We start from the raw sequence: 19,903 nt of genomic DNA, 5'->3' as shown, positions 1-19,903 counted from the left end.
AGTTTGATTTTTTTCATAAGATCATGCCGTGTCTTGTGCCTACCCTGCTAATATGAATCAATTTCTAGGTCAATGTGTCACTGTAATATCTGATGAAAGAAACAGACAATGGTAAGTATCATTTAGCTTACATAATGAGCTGGCGATCACAACTATATAATTCACTAAAGCTACAGGGTTAGAGACTGAGAATAGTATGTGTGATTTATGTTCCAAAAATAAATTAAGACACAAGCAGGATGTGGGCGAGGTGTCTGTTATTTCATAGTGTTAAAATTCACTCCTCTGATAATCACTGCTGAATTGGCAAGGAATCATTGCCTCCAAAAGCTGGATGGCAAGCACATCAAAAGTTAGATCCAACTTGAAAAAGAGTGGCAAGAATCATAAGGCCATAAGATATAGGAGCAGAATTAGGCCTTTTGGCCCATCTAGTCTTCTCCCCCATTCAATCTTGGCTGATATGATTCTCATCCCCATTCCCCTGCCTTCTCCCTGTAATCCTTCATCCCCTTATTGATCAAGAACCTATCTATCTCTGTCTTAAAGACACTCAATGACCTGGCCTCCACAGCCTAGAGGTAATTAGTTCCACAGATTCACCACCCTCTGGCTGAAGAAATTCTTCCTCATCTCAGTTTTAAAGAAGCATCCCTTCACTCTGAGGTTGTGCCCTCGGGTTCTAGTCTCTCCCACTAGTGGAAACACCCTCTCCATGTCCACTCTATCTAGGCCTCTCAGTATTCAGTAAGTTTCAGTTAGATCCTCTCTCGTCTTTCTAAACTCCATCAAGTATGGACAAAGATTCTTCGGCTGCTCTTCACATGACAAACCCTGGGATCATTCTTGTGAACCTCCTCTGAACCTCTCCAAGGCCAGCAGATCCTTCCTTCATTTGGGGCCCAAAAATGCTCACAATATTCCAAATGGGGTCTGACCAGAGCCTTAAACAGCTTCAGCAGTACATCCTTGCTCTTGTATTCTAGCCCTTTAGAAATGAATGCTAACATTGAATTTGCCTTCCTAACTGCCAACTTAACCTGCACGTTAACCTTAAGAGAGTCCTAAACCAGGACTCCCAAGTCCCTTTGTGCTTTGGATTTCCAAAGCTTTTCCCATTTGAAAAATAGTGTATGCCTCATTTTTCCTACCAAAGTGCATAACCTCACACTTTCCCACATTGTATTCCATCTGCCACTTTTTTGTCCATTCTCCTGGCCTGTCCAAGTTAATCTGCAGCCTCCCCACTCCTCAACACTACCTGTCTCTCTACATATTTTTGTATCATCTGCAAATTTAGCAACCATGCCCTCAGTTCCATCTTCCAGATCGTTAACATATCAAAAGTTGTGGTCCCCTTTGACAAGGCTGTGTTGACTCAGCCCTATTTTGCCATGCATTTCCAAGTACTCCGCAATTTCATCCTTAATAATGGTCTCCATGATCTTATCACAACCAAGGTCAGGCCAACTGGTCTATAATTTCCCATCTTCTGCCTCCCACACTTCTTAAACAGGGGTATTACAATAGCCTTTTTTCAATCCTCTGGGACCTTCCCTGACTCAAGTGATTTCTGAAAGATCACCACCAATGCCTCCACATTCTCCTCAGCTGTCTCCTTCAGAATCCTGGGATAAACTCCATCCAGTCCAGGTGATTTATCTATTTTCACACATTTTAGCTTCCCTAGCACTTTCTCCTTAGTGAAGGCCTCTACATTTACCTCTGCCCCCTTACTCTCTTGAAGTTCTGGCATGTTACTGGTGTCTTCACCCTGAAGATTAATATTAAGTACCCATTCAGTTCCTCTGCTACTTCTTTGTCGCCCATTACTATTTCTCCAGCCTCATTTTCCAGCAGTCTAATGTCCATTCTTGCCTCTCTCTTACCTTCTATATAATGAAAAAACTCTTGTAATCTTCATTTATATTACTAGCTAGCTTACCCTCATATTTCATCTTCTCCACCCTTAATTTTTTTAGTTGTCCTCTGCTTGCTTTTATAGGCTTCCCACTATTCCTCACCTCACGGTGTGCTCTTTCCTTTGCTTTTATGCTATCCCTGACTTCCCTCGTAAGCCATGGTTGCCCTTTAACATGCTTCCTCTTCCTTGGAACGAATTTATGTTGATCATTATTGATCCTAATTATTTCCAGTGTTTGTCACAAAACCTCACACCATTGAGTACCCGACTTCCTGTGATCTGGCTGGAACATAGGAAGAGAGGAATAAGTTCAATGACCAAGCCTCCACTGCTTTCTGGGTAAGGGAATTCCACATACTAATGATCCACTGAGACGAAACAATTCTCCTCATGTCCAACTTAAAAGTGAGGTCTCTTATTTTTAAACTGTACTTCCTAGTTCTAGTCTCCTCATTAGTGTAATAATCCTCAGTCATTTCCTGTTTTCCTTCGTATTCATGTTACCTCACATACAGTTTTATTAGAAATGGATTCACTGGGTACTCCCATATCAGTTTGCAATAGGTGGAATGAATGAAGTAAACTGAGGAAGAAGCTAATTTTAATGGCATCAGCTGCTATGCAGACGTGATCTTCCCAAAAGAAGTGTCATAAAAGACTGAAAATGGGACTGTTCTTCACCAGCTTTTTAGCACTCAGTTAGCTTTTTTGATAACTGGGAGATTTGAGATTTGTGCTGGCAGTGAAGGGGTGCGGGGGGGGGGGGTGCCCTTTGCATGATTCCCCCCTTGCACACCTCCACCCCCCCGCATGCCCCACCCACTTGAAAAGCTCTGTACTCCCTGATCGCCTCCTCTGTAGAGCTCCCCTCCGCATAAGCACCCTATTATTGCACATACCCCCTCGTCATAGCCCCGCCTGGCTGCCCCTTAGCACTACCCCGGCATATTTGTGCCCAAACATGCACTGCCAGGGTGCCGGTTGGACACTGCCAGGCTGATACTGCCCATTGGGCACTGTCCTGTCTTGCCTCCAACCACAAAGGGGTTTGAATGGCCTTCAATTCCCCCTGGCATGGCCATGGCACCTGGTCCCTCCTATGGCAGAGCAGTAGTGATTCTCACCAGCGAGGGGAGAAGCAGCCGTGAAGCCAGAAACAGTCGTGTGGCTGGAAACCATTCCTGGTCGTGAAGCCATTCTAGCCATTAAGACAGAACTGGGAAAATGCAAAACCAGTTCAGACTTCCAGCCTTGCATACAATCTCCCTGGCTCACCATGCCAATCAACTGATGCTGCAAGCCAGTAAGATCGTGCCCAATGAGTTGAAGGTGAATAATTAAAGCAATAAGATACAAACAAAAAAAAACAAAAGAAGTATATTTTAAATTCAGCTAGTCTAATTTGTAACACAATGAAGTTGGATTTAACGAACATACAAACAAAGAGCAGAAGTAGACCATTCAGTCCCTTGAAACTACTCTGCCATTTAATAAGTTCATGGCTGATCTGACAGTAATCTCAAACTTGCATTCCCTTACCTTCAAATAACCTATTACTGCCCCCCTCCTTGTTTGCCAAAACTCTATTCAACTCTGCTTTAAAAATATTCAGACTCTACTTCCACCAATTTTTCAGGAAGAGAGTTCCAAAGACTCAAGACTCTGCTCATCTCCATTTTAAATGGACGATTCCTTATTTTTAAACAATGACCCCTAGTTCTAGATTCTACCACAAGGGGAAACATCCCCTCCACATCCACGCTGTCAAGAACCCCTCAGCTCTGACGAAGGATCATCCAGACTCAAAGTGTTGGCTTTTATTCTTTTTCCACAGATACTGCCAGATCTGCTGAGATTTTATAGCATTTTCTGTTTTTGTTTCAGATTTCAGCATCCTCAGCATTTGTCTTTACCTCAGGATCTGGTGTGTTTCAATTAACATTTTTATCCATTTACATAAATTAAAAATGACTTTGTATTACAATTTCAGTAATAGCTTTGAGTGGAAATTATGGGTGGGAGACTTTCAGTTTAGGTTTCAATTGGCTGCTGGTGGTTGACGAACTACCTTAGTATGCCCAATGCAGTCAGTGAGAAGGAAGATCCAATCAATCTCATTGATGGACAGCTTAAACATTCAATTAGTGAACTGCCAAGTGCAAACTATATTTCATTAGCTGATTGGAGGGGCAGAAAATCTAATGCACTGTCACATTATGCCTGCAGTAATATCTTAAGAGAAAAAAGTAAAATGTCAGGAGGAAGAGTCTTTACAATGTAGCAAGGAGATCATGGCTAGACTTCTCTGATGTTGGAGGCCAGTGCTGCCAGCAAGAACACAAAATTTGGTGCTCAGTCAAATCTCCATTCACAACAGCAGGTGAAGTTGGAAAATCCCAGCAACCAACTGTAATAAAAATGAGTGTCAGACATGCTTTAAGGCTCTCCCTTACTGCCATTTTGATTCTCATTATGGTGCTGGAAATGAAGTGCATCATCAGTGTTTGTGAGTAGTTTGCAGTAACAATGCAGGTAGAGAATAAATGGCTCTGCGGTCTAAACTGTATCATTGGACCTTGATTTGGGCAGATTAATGAGGCTCACAGCCTACTTCCTGCAGTCGGCTGAAATTGAAGCTTCTAAGAAAATAATTTTTAGGCAAGAATGGAAAACAGAGACCAAAAACTGGTTGCATGTTTTTTAAAAGTTCCTGCTATTTTTGAATATATAATAAACTGAACACATATTCTTACCGCACAGACTCTTTCCAATATTGGCATCCATGATGTTGCCAGATGACAATTCTGTAATACCACCCATGAGCCCTGCTTCACAGCCTTCTCAATCATGTTCATGGCAATTGGTCCTTGACCCTGCCCAAGTGACAGCGAGGTTAGCTTTGATCCTCCAAATCCCTGGACAGATAGGATATGTTAGTTAACATTCTTTAACTAAAATCTTTATCAGTCCCGTGGTGGTGGCTTGCATCAGGGCAGGATGGAAATCAGACTGAGGTGCATAGAGTTGGTGCTGTAACATGTTGCCACCTTGAGGGGATTTTCTAGGAGGAAGGTTCCCTGCAGCTGTAGCTATCCAGCCATGTGCAGCAGGTAGCATAGTCAATACATTTAAAAAGACAATTAACCATTAATGATGCATAGCAATAATATTTTATGGGTGCCTCACAAGCCCATATTACGTCAGGACTCACAACATATTGAAAGCATCTTCACGGCAGAATGTCAGAGTCCTGTCGTGTGATTTTGAACAGATATATATGAAAGGGCAAAAATGTTGAAAAAGCACTTCGGCTGTCAAATGCATTCATCTGGAGGTGTTTCTGCTAAAGACTGATTGATGCCCCGACAGTTCTGGCTCTTCCTGTTTGCAAGTCATTTTGACTATTGAGGATGGGCCATCATCGTTCAGCATCCTTGGTCTCTCCATCTGCCTGAGCATACCTTCCTTCCCCAGTGGGGCAGCTAGCCATCCCTCTTTTGGGGTCCTCTGATCGGACTCCTGAATTATGGTATGGGTGTGGAGATGGCTTGTTAATTGATGACATCCTATAGGATTACACCATATAGAGCACCTCCAACATAAGTGGAGCTGAAACCTTCTAATAGTTCCGTTGGTTGAAAATATTTGGAATACAGAAGATTATGGTCATTATTTCCACTTGAAAATACAAGTGAAGCTGCAAAATATTAATTGAAAGTTTACTTTCCTACACACTGATGAACCATTCAACATAAAGACAGCAAACCTTAATTTAAAAGGATTATTTAGATGTAATCAAGATGTTTTTATATTGATTTTCTTATCTAACTTTGAGTCATTCTACTGAGACTGATAATAAGTAATGCTGGTACATTCATAGACTGGGAAAATGCTGGTCCAGACAATAAATGTCAAATTTTGGTTATGTGTCATTTTGAATTCAATCTTGCACTTAGATTATACTATAGCTTCCATCAGTGACACTGCAATAGAAATCAGGTGATGTGGTAGGGATGAATTTCCCATTATGTATTGTGGCACAATGCCTTTCCAACAGGAGATTTAAGGAGGTTTCCAAAAGTGTGCAGAACAGCGAGAAAACAACAGAAAGCAGGCATGGAGCTCTAAAGACAGGAGCTTTGTTGCGGTCAAACAATTTGGAATCAAAATTCTTGAATGGGGTGAAATCAGATTGTCCATTTTACTAAACATTTGAGAGTACTTTGCAATCGTCTCGTCTTGTAAATTCACTTCTATGCAAAGAAACCTTGTTCCAGTTTAACTTAAGTACTGTAAACAAGTTTCTTCCTAATAGAACTGTTTTTCTTGTCCTTCACCGCAATAATGGTCAATTTTGCTCCTTGTACGTGACTGGAACTGACACACTTCCCATCATGGGGATTTTTTCTCCTCTGTAATTTCATAATTTTATGCTTGCTTTTTCTAGCTGATGCTGACTCTACTTTTGATGGTATAGCAAATCAGGAATTATGCTGATGCACACATATCAGCCTTAATGTTTACCAATGCTTCAGGCAGCACTATTTAGACTACACATCCTGTAAAATTCCAATGGACATCCTTGTGCTTTGGATCATATTGGTCTCAATTGACACCTCATTGACTCAATGCTGTTCGATAACCATATGCAGTGAATGCCGTTTCCTCCAGCAAGAAACTTTCTCCATTTATGTTTGACATGCCTTAGCAGGATGATGCTTTATCTTGCAGCTGGAGCACTCTGTCTTCACAAATGGACAATTCAGTGCTTAATGATGGTCTAGGCACCAGCAACAGGTCTTTTTAATACCTCTGCTGCCGCTAGCTGCTATTGTTAGGGCCTTCTGCTTACTTAGCTGCAACTTATTTATTCAGCAAATGACTGACAATGGTTAACTCTGACTTCTTTTGAGTCATGTTCAGCCCTGTCCAGGAACAATGATAAGATAACTCAAATTATCTTTGTCAATGTTTGAAACTTATTGCAAATGCATTCACTTTTTAAACAACACACAAGTCTGTCCTGCAGTGCTCTCTTTTGGAAATCCCCAGAAGTACAACAAATGGGAAGTTCTTTCAAACCCTTGATAAAGTTTCCAAAGCCATTATTAGATGACAGATTCCTGGTTCCAAACAAATATCTTTCTGCAATTTCAGTGATCAAATTCTAGAGTGTTTCATAGAATATTTGACTTGTTTCAATCAGAAATATCACCTTTTTCTTTTCTCTCACTGTCTCACAGCTGATTTATCAGAAACATTAAGGATATTATTAGCAGGAAAAAAATGCTTCCAGCCACTCCAAACATGCAGTGCAGGAATAATATTGATCATGGATATACCAGGCTCTCCCTAATACTTGTTGATGCAGCCATATTTGAAGGTCAGTCCACCCACATGTACAAATAGCCTTTTCATTAATGCTGGATTTTTAAAAATATTTAACAAAAATAAAACTCAGCTCCCTTTGCTGGAAGCTTCTCGAACCAAATTTGTTTAGCCAGGAACTTCCACATCATTGCATGAATGTGATATCTTTGCAGGACATAAAAGGCTGGCTGCAATTTTACCAGCTCATTCTGTCCATTGATGGTGTTGCGAGCTGGTAAAATCGCAGGATCATGCCTGATTTCTTGGCTCCTGCGATCTTACCAGCACTAGATATCCAGCGAGTTCAGCTTCTTGCCCATTTCTGGTGAGAGGCTGAATTTATTATTTAAATTTATTCAGATGTTTATTAACATATGTTTAACAAGCCTGGCACTCAATCGTTCAGGCTCATTTACCTTTGTGGCCTCACCAGGGGAGGTTTTCTCCAGTGAGGAAAGCACCTGGTCCCCATGAATGTGGGACAGTTGTGTTAGCCTCACCAGTAGAATCAGAGGCCACTGAGGCCCTACATGGAGTTCGAGGGAAAGGGGGAGTGCCTCTTGGGCAGTGCCAAGCTGGCCTGAAGGGGTGGGGCCAAGCCAGGGCAGCGCAATGGGAGATGGAGGGGGTGGCAATCCCACTGCCACTCTGCAGCTGCGATCAGTGAGGCAGGGCCCATAGCCACTTTCCCAGGTGAGGGGGAGCATGAATGGCAGGGCATGGGGGGACGATATTTCCAGTGTGGGACTCATGATCAGCCACAGACCCCCGTGATAGAGGGAGGGGGGGCGCCGCATTGGGTTGAAGCCAACTGCAACAGCAGAAGCCTGACAGCTCTCATTTTAGTTCTATGAGGATGTGTCTAGGGAGGTGGATAGAGGAGAGCCGGTGGATGTGGTCTTGATTTTCAGAAGGCGTTTGACAAGGTACCTCACAGGAGGTTATTGCAGAAGGTCAGGGGACATGGAGTTGGGGGTAGGGTGTTAGCGTGGTTAGAGGATTGGTTGTCAAATAGGAGGCAGAGAGTGGGGGTCAATGGGTGCTATTCGGATTGGCGGTTGGTGACTAGTGGAGGGCCCTAGGGGTCGGTGCTGGGGCCTCAGCTATTTAGCATTTATATAGATGATCTGGAGGAGGGAACCGAGTGTATGGTGTCGAAATTTGCTGATGACACCAAGATTGGTGGAACGGCAAATTGTGCGGAGGGTGTGGAGAGTCTACAGAAGGATCTAGATAGGCTGGGCGAATGGGCCAGGAAATGGCAAATGGAATTTAATGTTTGCAAGTGCGAGGTGGTCCACTTTGGTAGGAATAATGGTAGGAAGGATTATTACTTACGTGGCGAAAAACTGCAGCAGGCGACGGTGCAGAGGGACCTCGGGGTCCTTGTGCATGAGTTGCAAAAACCCAGCTTGCAGGTGCAGCAGGTGGTCAGGAAGGCGAATGGGATGCTGGCCTTCATAGCGAGGGGGATTGAATATAAAAGTAGGGAGGTCTTGCTGCGGCTGTATAGGGCATTGGTGAGGCCGCAGCTGGAGTACTGTGTGCAGTTTTGGGCGCCGTACTTACGCAAGGATATTTTGGCCTTGGAGGGAGTGCAGAGGAGGTTTACTAGGCTGATGCCGGAGTTGAGGGGGTTGAGCCATGAGGAGAGGCTGAATAAACTAGGCTTGTACTCGTTAGAATTTAGAAGAATGAGGGGAGATCTCATTGAGACGTATAAGATGATGAATGGGATGGATAGGATAGAGGTGGAGAGACTCTTCCCGCTCAGAAAGGACAGTAGGACTAGGGGGCACAGCCTCAAGATAAAGGGGGGGGGGCGGTTTAGAACGGAGTTGAGAAAGAATTTCTTCACTCAAAGGGTGGTGAATCTCTGGAATTCTCTGCCCGTTGAAGTGGTGGAGGCTGCCTCGCTAAATATTTTTAAGAAGCGGGTTGATGGGTTTTTGATAAGAGAGGGGATTAAGGGTTATGGGGAGAGGGCGGGAATGTGGAACTGAGCCACGACAGATCAGCCATGATCTTACTGAATGGCGGGGCAGGCTCGAAGGGCTAGATGGCCTACTCCTGCTCCTATTTCTTATGTTGTTATGTTCTGTCAGACCTCACAGATGGCTGCTCATGTGCAATACTTCTTCTGCTGCTAGAGTAAGCTAGCTTATGAATTAAGCCCCACCCACTGTCTCTAGTGGCTGGAAATGGTCTAATCCATTTTTCATGCACTAAATGCATAAGATTGGGAGTAAAGACTCACCCAAAGGAAACTGATCTGAAACTCTCCCTTTATTATGCTTAGAATTTTTCTCATAAATTCCACCCACTGTGTACAGCATGTAAACTTCAAAAGTACCCAACTGAAAACTAGTTTATTGTGGGTTGACTATATATACATACTTAAATAAGGGACTATGAGTGGGTGAAACTGCACCTGTTTCATGCAAAGATTCTGAATTTGTGGCAGGTTGAATTCCTTTTTAATGTTTTAACCTCCCATTCAACTCCAACCTCATTTTATGGGTTTAAAATTATTCCAAGCTTCTATGCTCTTCAAAAAAATACACTCAGTTACAATGCCTTTGGGTATTCCTCACTAAAATAGACATACATTCATATGAGAGAGTATAAGTGGCTATTCAAGATCCATGTTCTCATTTGATATTCACACAGATAGAGCTAAATATTAAGTGTCCCCAGTGGGCATGTTTTCTGTGGGGGACATGTAAAATAGGGTAGGCACCCATCCCACCACCTTCCCATTCACCCCCCACTCATCCACCAACCACCCCCCCTCCCCGAAATCATAAGAACATAAGAATGTTCCCCCCTCCCCGAGAACATAAGAACCCCCCCTCCCCGAAATCAACAATCGCCTCACCATATTTAAATGAAAATCAAGGATCAATTAGGCTTTATCAACCCAATTGAACCTGATAATAAACTACCAACACCATAAAACATTTAGCATGGGCAGCAGGACAAGATTGGGAAGCCTGATTTTTTTTTTAAATTTAAATGTGTAAAGGGTAGGAGCAAAGGAAGGGTAACTTGTCAGAGACTGCTGCTTGCCAATCGTGGGACAACCCCCTCCTTAGGTCAAACCTCCCCTTTCCTTCCTAACACAGTGGTTAGCACTACTGCCTCACAGCACCAGGGACCCAGGTTTTGTCTGTGTGGGTTTCTTTTAGGTGCTCCAGTTTTCTCTCACCATCCAATGATGTACATGTTAGGTTGATAGGCTATTGCTCTTTAGTGTTCCAAGATGTGCAGATTAGCAGGGTAAATATGTTGGGTTACAGGGATAGTGTCGGGGAGAGAACCCACATCAGATACTCTGTCAGACCAGATGGCTGGATTCTGTAATTCTAAACTGAACTATCAGGAACTCAAAATACAATTCACAAAGGCACCAAAAACATACTTTCAAAGAATCCCCACAGCCAGTCGGCCCATTGAGTGCACTGACAACAATCCCACCCTACACCCTATCCCCATAACCCAAACATTTAGCCCACTAATCTCTTTAGCCTACACATCTCGGGACACAATGGTGAATTTAGCATGGCCAATAAACCTAACCCGTATATCTTTGGACTGTGGGAGGAAACTGGAACACCGAAAGGAAATCCACACAGACATGGGGAGAATGTACAAACTCCACACAGACAATGACCCAAGCAGGGGTTCAAACTCAAGTTCCTGCTGTGAGGCTGCAGTGCCAACCACTGTGCCACCATGCTGCCTATAATACCTTCATGTATGTTTTCTTAATTAGTCCTACATTAGTTTATTGCTTTCTTATTATTTTAGGCAATTAGCTCTGGACAATTTTGTCATACTGTGAAAATTACAAATTTAAATAAGTGGTGCAAATTGATATTTATTCAGCAAAATAGTTAGTACATTATGACATACCTGATCCTCAGCAAACTTGAGGAGGGCAGCCATTGGGTCAGCACCAGGTGACAGGATAAATATAAGAGGTGCAATGCAATGGCTGTCAGAAAAAGCACTGCTCAGATCAAATGGAGGAGGCTCAATGAATTGTCGGCCAAGCTTCACGGTCACATACTCCTGAGTCATTGGAATGAACTGAAGAAGAGAAGTTGAATTTTTAACATATGAATTATTGTTTCTTAGGAAGTGTTGCTCCTTATCAGTCACTGAGTAAATCATGCCCCATTGTGCTTAGACAGGAGCGCCAGGTTTAATAACTGACCCAGCGTTTTTTGGTGACAAATGTGAAATAATAATATAGTAATAATAATAAATATAATAAAATAATAATAATAATGATGAAATAATAATAATATTTGAAATAATAATAATAATAATATAGAGGTGGAGAGACTCTTCCTGCTCAGAAAGGACAGTAGGACTAGGGGGCACAGCCTCAAGATAAAGGGGGGGCAGTTTAGAACGGAGTTGAGGAAGAACTTCTTCACTCAAAGGGTGGTGAATCTCTGGAATTCTCTGCCCGTTGAAGTGGTTAAGGCTACCTCGCTAAATATTTTTAAGACACGGGTTGATGGGTTTTTGATAAGAGAGGGGGTTAAGGGTTATGGGGAGAGGGCGGGAATGTGGAACTGAGCCACGACAGATCAGCCATGATCTTATTGAATGGCGGGGCAGGCTCGAAGGGCTAGATGGCCTACTCCTGCTCCTATTTCTTATGTTCTTATATTTATTCACAGACAGAGTATTCTGAAACAATGAACAGACTTGCGCTTGTTTAAATTTTAATGAAAGCATTTATTAAAGGGAGTCATGGAATTGTCCAGTTCTATTTGTGGGTTCGCATGCTTCAAAGCCAGGATAAAAGAATTAGGAGATGAGTGTTGAGAAGGGCTGGGGCTGGGGTTGAATTCCAATTTTCAATCAATAAAATAAGTTCAAAAATCCAATTTTTAAAAATGGAAAATAATTTTGCTTTTTGTTAAAAACATTTGCTGATATATCTTGGCTGGAAATTTCCTATCCCACTTGCTATGGGAATGGTAGCCAGTAGGACAGAAAATTTGATGGACCACGTAAAGGTCCATTGACTCTGGGCAGGAACTTCCAGTCTTAGAGCACATCAGGCTGGAATGCATTTAAATTCTATTCTTAAGAGACTTTAATTTCCATTTTTTAAAATTTTTTCTAGATCATTTCACATCTAATGGTTTCTGTTGATAGATTATAGATATTGTCCCTACAAGTTGGGGACAACTTTTTCATTAGCTTTTAAACCTTATGGTTAAGTGATACAGAATGATATTTAAACCTTGTCAGGCCTCAAGCAGCGAATTACAAGCATTCTCTGGAATCTTCTGAGCTTTTCCTCCCACCGACCAGGAAACACCTCATGATATGGCTCCTGAGAAATAGCATGGAAATTTGAAAAATCATTAAGGAATTGACACATAACAGCACACACAAATGTGGAAGAAGCACAGTACCAATAACACTTTGTATTAACTGCAAAAGGTCAGATTTTCACCACAATACAGTTGTAACCATTGATTTCAATAAACATCTTCTATGCCCTTTTCTTGACTATAACTTCTATTTTCTCCCATCTCAGCGGTTCATCTGTGTATCTTTTCTCCTCACTGTTCCTTCTTAATCGAACATGCTGCAACATCACCAACTCTTTTGTCCTTGCAAATGACTGCTTCTAACTTCCATCTCCCTTACCTCTTCAAAGTCCTTGAATTACATTTCAAACGCACACTCATCACTCCCACCATTCCTGTTTTGGATTGCTCTACACAAATGATTCTCCATGATGTCTCTTGAAGTTCACAGTTGATTATATTATTCATTTCAATGCCTCTTTTCCATTATCCTGCTTAGTGAGGTAGCCCTCATTTGTTTCATTGAGATTCCTTTGATCGTAGCAAAGTATTTCCAGCATTGATTTCCTATTCTCCTTCCTTCTCCTCCTGAAGTGATTTCTGGATCCTAGAGGTAGTGGCTGGGCTCTCACAAATACAAGGTTATGGAGGATGCAGCACACCATCACAAACATGGAAACTCATGTACTACTGCATGTTGCACGATTTTGGGCACAGGATGCACCCGCATACACCACACCAGATGATTCATATTCCGGGGCCATGGAAAGCAGCTAGCTATGCTACACATCCAAGAACAGACCTGCACAGCAGCATTCAAAAAGTGAAGCAGCATTATGTGAATTATTTTTCCACTCTACATGTATCAGTGAGGAATCATCAAGCTGATTGGTTAAAAAGATGTGTATTGTATGGTTGTATGTTGTCCCATGATGAGGTATAGCGGTTTGTAGATTGAACAATACTGTTTATTAAACATAGAAACATAGAAGATGGAAGGGGTCACTTGGCCCTTCAAACCTGTTCCGCCATTCATTAAGATCATGGCTGATCATCCAACTCAATAGCCTAATCCTGCTTTTACCCCATAACCTTTGGTAAAATTGATAATAAATTTGATAACTCTTGATTAATAACAAGAGTTATACATATATGGCATACAGTCCTGACTAGGTGCTATCTTCATACCAACTTTTGCCAGACACACTACTACACTCAACTACTGCCACATGACTCTCTACGTCATATTGTAGGCAGTACTTTTTGCCCAGTCCCACATTAACCTTTATCGTCCCAAACACTCCAATACTACAATGAGCTTTGCTTGCACTGCTCATGCTTAACACAAATTCTCTGTAAGGGACACTGTATGGAAAAAGATTTCAAAATTGCAACTCAAAACCCTGAAAATAGTCATTAGGCAGCTACAAACATAATGAAGTGCCACTCTTCCACTGCTAACAGCAACATTCCAGCCAAAATTAGGGATAATTTCACTGGAAATTTTGATTCAACAATATCAAACTAGCTACTTTACATTTTCCAGAACCTATTCTAAACTTTGCAATTAGTGACTAGTGCTGTGCCTCAGGGATCAGTATTGGGACCACAATTGTTTACGATTTGCATAAACAATTTCGAGTCAGGGACCAAGTGTAGTGTGCCAAAATTTGCAGATGACACTCAGTGAGTGGCAGAGGAAAATGTGCAGAGGATACTGAAAGTCTGCAAAGGGATATAGATAGTCTACGTGAGTGGGCAAGGGTCTGACAGATGGAGTATAATGTTGGTAAATGTGAGGTCAATCATTTTGGTAGGAATAACAGCAAAACCGACTATTATTTAAATGGTAAAAAATTGCAGCATACTGCTGTACAGAGGGACCTGGGCGTCCTTGTGCAAGAATCACAAGGAGTTGGTTTGCAGGGGCAGCAGCTAATTAAGAAGGCAAAAGGAATTTTGTCCTTCATTGCTAGAGTAATGGAGTTTAAAAACAGTGAGATTATGTTGAAGCTGTATAAGGTGCTGGTGAGGCCACACCTGGAGTAATGTGTACAGCTTTGGTCTCCTTACTTGAGAAAAGATAGACTGGCACAGGAGGGAGTGCAGAGGAGATTCACTAGGTTGATTCTGGAGTTGAAAGGTGTAATAGAAGTAATCAATGTCTGGTCCGTGAAACAATGCCTCCTAGATCACAGAATGTTAACAGGGCACTCAATACAATCCAAAAACACATTAAAGATTCTTCAACACTAAAACTTACAAAGCCCTATTTGCGTATGTACCAGACTACATACATAAGCAAACAAGGTGATAAAAGCCCTATTTGCGTACATAAACAAAGGTATACGTGCCAAACTGCACAAGCAAGTAAATAAAGGTGATGCACAGTAACTCACGTAATCGCGTGAAGTACTCGGGAACAGCGCGTGAACACTCTCAGGACTGTCATTGATTGGATATCAGAGCAGAGGAATGAGCCTGATCAACTCATTCCTCAGCCTTTAAAAAGGGGGATTCCCATTGTCTCGGTGGACGCTCAACCGTGGGATAAGCGCGCATCGCCCGGTCGTTATCGGGACAACGTGTTGGTCCTTCACCGAGACTGAAACGGGCTCCCCAGTCGTTGGAAGGATGAAGGCACAGTCCTGATGGTAAATATACGTAACTCTTCTTCTTAATACCGTCTGTAGACTGTAATTGTAGCTGTTCTTCTTTTTGAGTGCTTAATACTGTATGTATTATGTAATTGTGTACCATAGATAAATAAGGATAGATAAGTAAGGATAAATAAAGGTACGAAGTGTGAACCTAATCTTGTTGTATACCGAATCATTCTCTCACTCTCTTGAGTCTCCTGCAAAATTATAACTTTCGTACCGTAACATTTGGCATAGGCGGCAGGATCTTGTGTTTTGCAGCTGGGAGAGAAAGAGTATTTGGTTCGGTGGCAACAATGTTTAAGGCAATGTTTAAGAAAAGTAAGAAGGGGAAAGAGTCTGTGCCTGAAGTCTTGCCTGAATGGGATGGTACTCCCTATCAGACGGTGGCACGACTCATACGTGTGGGCAGGGGACCGCCCCAATGTTGGTCAATAGCTCTGCAGGGAGCGGATGTTTCTGCCCTGGAGGAATGTCTCCAGAAGGTCCCTGTAAATGTAAAGGATCCGTGGAGGGGGTTGCAGGACCGCCTATGGATCGTGTTGGCTGCCTACAGAAGGCAGCATGAGCGGGCTGGCCAGCTGTGTGAAGAGTTAGATAAGGTTAGGCAAGATTTTATGGATGCCAAGGGGCAAGCCTCTATGGCCCAAACACAAGTTGAGCTGCTTAGGTGACGATTGGAACAAGTGACAGGCGTAGCTGAAAAGGCTGCGATGCAAGTTGCTAAATTGAATGCTAAAAAGAAACGAACACCCAATATAAAGAAGTTGCGAGCCTTTGTGGCCACCGCGCTAGCCGAACAGTGGGACCCCTCCATTTGGGAAGGAGATATTTGGGAGTCAGAAGGGGAGGATGATGATTTAGATGATGATTCTACCCCAGTGCAGGTCAAGCCTATAGTGTGACGGCATATTTGTCAGACGCCAGATGGTAGAATGAATAGAGCAGATGTGTATGAAGACTATACACAACAAGAACTGTCAGACATAAGAGAACGTATGTGACAGAGATCGGGGGAGCCGCTTGACCGATGGCTGGTGAGGCTGTATGACCAAGGGGCTGGACAGATAGAGATAGATAGCCAGGATGGACGGCATTTTATTGATTTATGTACTGATCCCGTGGTACGGGGAGCAGTGAAAACAGAATTGGATCTGTTGCAACATGACACTACCCTATTAACTACTATGGCTAATGCTGTCATGTTGCGACATCCAGATCCGGGGTCTTGGCCCCAAAACGAGGGTCCGTGGCATACCTTGATGGAAGCAGTCAACCGAATGAGGGAATTGGGAATGCGGACTGCTGTAGAAACCGGGCACACGAATGAATTAGATAATATGCCCTTTACTGCTTCTCAACGGAAGGCTATTATTAAGACAGCTCCCCCGCAATATAAAGGGGCGGTTATGGCAGTATTATTAGGGGCTGAGATTTCAATAGGAGAAGGGGCGACGAGATTAAAAGAATTGGGAGACATGGGTGACTGGGAGGTACGAGAGTCGCCGTCCTCCCAGCGGGAACTGCGGGAACGAGGTTCAGGACGGTCTGTGAAGGGAGAGAATATAAGTAGGCGACACTTGTGGACTCTCCTTCAGCAGGCAGGTATAGATGCTTCTGAGATAGATGGCCGCCCTACGATGGAGTTGTGGCAACTCGCCAAGAAAAAGGGACTATGGAAAGGGGAAACGACAAAACGAACAGCACACGTATCGCTAGCTGATGAGGGACTAAAGTTCCCTAGTTTGTGTCAGTGTAAGTGCAAACAGAATCTGAGTGAGGAGCAAGAGACTCCAACTTCCTCTTCAGAGTTAGAAGAGGAGGAGGAGGTGGAAGTGAGAGAGGTTAAGAAAGGAGGTAAGCGAGAAAATAAGAAAAGTAAGAAGGGGAAAAACAAGTCAGGAAGAGGGTACTTGTATCCCATGCAAGAGCTCCAATATTTTGAAGAGAATTACCATTAGGATGAAGGCCAAGCCCCCGTGGTGTGTACGGCCACTACATGGTCTTGGGGTGACATAAGACCATATGTATTGGTACGTATACATTGGGCTTCAAACAATATACAAACGGTTAGAGCCCTAGTAGACACGGGAGCGGAGGCCACTTTAATTTACGGGAATGTAGATAAATTTAAAGGGGCTCCTATGACAGTTACGGGGATTGGGGGACGATCCATTAGAGCCGTAAGTACTCGACTAATTTTGGGAATAGGGAACCTCCCTACCAAAGAATACACCGTTTTGATTACACCTATTCGGGAATGGATAATAGGAATGGACATCTTACGAGGAATGGCGCTATACTTAACAGATGGGTGTTACAAATTTGGGGGGAGTATCCAAGCCCGGCCGGTACAAGTAGGCAGAGTAAAAATGCCCCCCTTCCCTATTCCTATAGCTACCAAAGTAACACAATTAAAGCAGTACCGGATTCCTGGAGGACATGCTGAGATAACAGAGACGATCAAAGATTATGTAGCCGCCGGAGTTTTACGGAAAATAACCACACAGTGGAACAACCCTATCTGGCCGGTGAAAAAATCAGATGGGTCATGGCGGATGACAGTAGACTATCGAGCCCTCAACAGACATACACCGCCATTGACGGCTGCTGTGCCGGACACCATATCTATTATAGAACGAATTCAGGCACAAGGGGGAGAATGGTATGCGGTCATCGACTTAGCAAATGCCTTCTTTACCATTCCAATACCAGAAGACAGACAGGAACAATTTGCTTTTACATGGGATGGGAGGCAATATACGTTTACCCGATTGCCACAAGGGTACTTGCATAGCCCCACAATTTGTCATCGCATAGTAGCTGAACATCTGGACGAAGTGAACCTTCCTCCAGACATGCAACTATTGCATTATATCGATGACATAATGATACAGGGAAATAGTGAGGACGAGTTAAAACAGCAACTGAATTATCTAATAAAACACATGAAGGAAAAAGGGTGGGAGATTAACCCCGACAAAGTGCAAGGGTCAGCACAGACGGTAAAGTTCCTGGGGATACAATGGAATAAGGGGGAAAGGGAGATAGTGCCGAAGGCTAAGGCAAAGATATTAGGGTTTGCCACTCCTCAGAATAAGACTGATGTCCAGAAGTTTATTGGAATGTTTGGATATTGGAGACAACACATTCCTCACTTGTCCCAGATATTAGGTCCGTTGTACAGAGTAACCCGGAAGAAACATGATTTTACCTGGGGACAGGAACAGCAGGCAGCCTTTGAATTAGCCAAAGAATCGATACAACAAGCAGTATCTTTAGCACCAATGGTAGAGGGTCCGGTGGAATTACAAGTATCAGCTACAGACACTTACGCCAATTGGAGTCTATGGCAAAAGGATCAGGGTAAGCGGCGACCGTTGGGATTTTGGTCCAAGAAGCTCCCTGATCCTGGTTCGCGGTACACTCCTTTTGAGCGACAACTCCTGGCCTGCTATTGGGCATTAGTAGAAACAGAGCAATTAACCCTTGGGCAAGATGTGCTACTCAGACCTAAGATACCTATCATGACTTGGATACAGAGTAACCCCCGTACCCATAGAATAGGGGGGGGCACAAGAAGCCAGTATATTAAAATGGAAATGGTACATCTCTGACAGGGCTAAAGCAGGTCCTACTGGAGTATCTGCCTCACATGAACAAGTTGCTGAAGCTCCCGAAATGGGTGAGGAAATGGTAGAAGTTATTCCCATGGAAGAATCTCCAGTAAAATGGGGGAAGCTATATCAGGAATTGACAAATGGGGAAAAACAGTGCGCCTGGTTTACGGATGGTTCCACCAGGTACATAGATGGAAAGCGTAAATGGAAAGCGGTGGTTTATAACCCTGCTCTGAACCAGTTATTGAAAATAATGGGTGAGGGGAAAAGTAGTCAATGGGCAGAGTTAAAGGCAGTTACTATGGTGTTAGATCAGGAAGGAATAAGGGAATGCCATCTCTATACTGACTCCTGGTCAGTTGCGAATGGGATGGTGGTGTGGATGACTACGTGGTATCGACACCAGTGGACTATCCGGAGTAAAGAAATTTGGGGAAAAGACTTATGGCAGTGTATATGGGAAAAGGTACAGATAGTGCGAACGACTGTGACTCATGTAAGTGCGCATACTAAACGAACATCGGCTGAAGCATTGCATAATGCTACTGCTGATCAGCATGCTAAAATAGCTGAAGTACAGGCACCATCAACAATGGGAGTACAGGCAGCAAATTGGGCTCATGAAAAATGTGGACACCTAGGAGCACAAGCCACATATAATTGGGCGATTGATCGAGGAATCAGTATTAGTATGGATGAAGCTCGCACGGCTGCTCATCAGTGCACTGTGTGCCAGCATTATCAGAAGAAGGGAATTCCACAAGTAGTTAAGGGTCAGTTATCAAAGGGAAAGGAACCAGCCCAGATTTGGCAAATGGATTTTGTAGGTCCTTTACCGGAAAGTGGAGGATGTAAATACATTTGTACGGCAGTAGATACATATTCAGGGGTTCTGATAGCTCTTCCTTCAAAGCATGCTAATCAGAATGCAACTCTGAAAACCCTACACCTGATAGAACAATATTATGGTATACCGTTGCAAATTCAAAC

General features: G+C 43.1%; 1 protein-coding gene across 1 annotated transcript in view; it reads right to left on the bottom strand.

The window, feature by feature from the left end:
• Positions 1 to 19,903, bottom strand: part of dnah7 (dynein, axonemal, heavy chain 7) — a 438,937-nt gene that overhangs the window by 78,896 nt on the left and 340,138 nt on the right. Inside the window, exons 53-55 of the mRNA XM_080198799.1 lie at positions 12,561 to 12,653; positions 11,210 to 11,386; positions 4,678 to 4,839 (exon numbers count right to left, since the gene is read on the bottom strand). Of these exons, the coding sequence (XP_080054925.1) occupies positions 4,678 to 4,839; positions 11,210 to 11,386; positions 12,561 to 12,653 (432 nt within the window). The remainder of the gene's footprint in view (positions 1 to 4,677; positions 4,840 to 11,209; positions 11,387 to 12,560; positions 12,654 to 19,903) is intronic.

The sequence above is a fragment of the Carcharhinus amblyrhynchos genome, chromosome 11 (genome assembly GCF_965287045.1).
Source record: "Carcharhinus amblyrhynchos chromosome 11, sCarAmb.v2.hapA, whole genome shotgun sequence".
Classification (NCBI taxonomy): Eukaryota; Metazoa; Chordata; class Chondrichthyes; order Carcharhiniformes; family Carcharhinidae; genus Carcharhinus; species Carcharhinus amblyrhynchos.
Note: the sequence above shows the minus strand (reverse complement) of the source record. Positions and strands in the feature narration are given on the sequence as shown.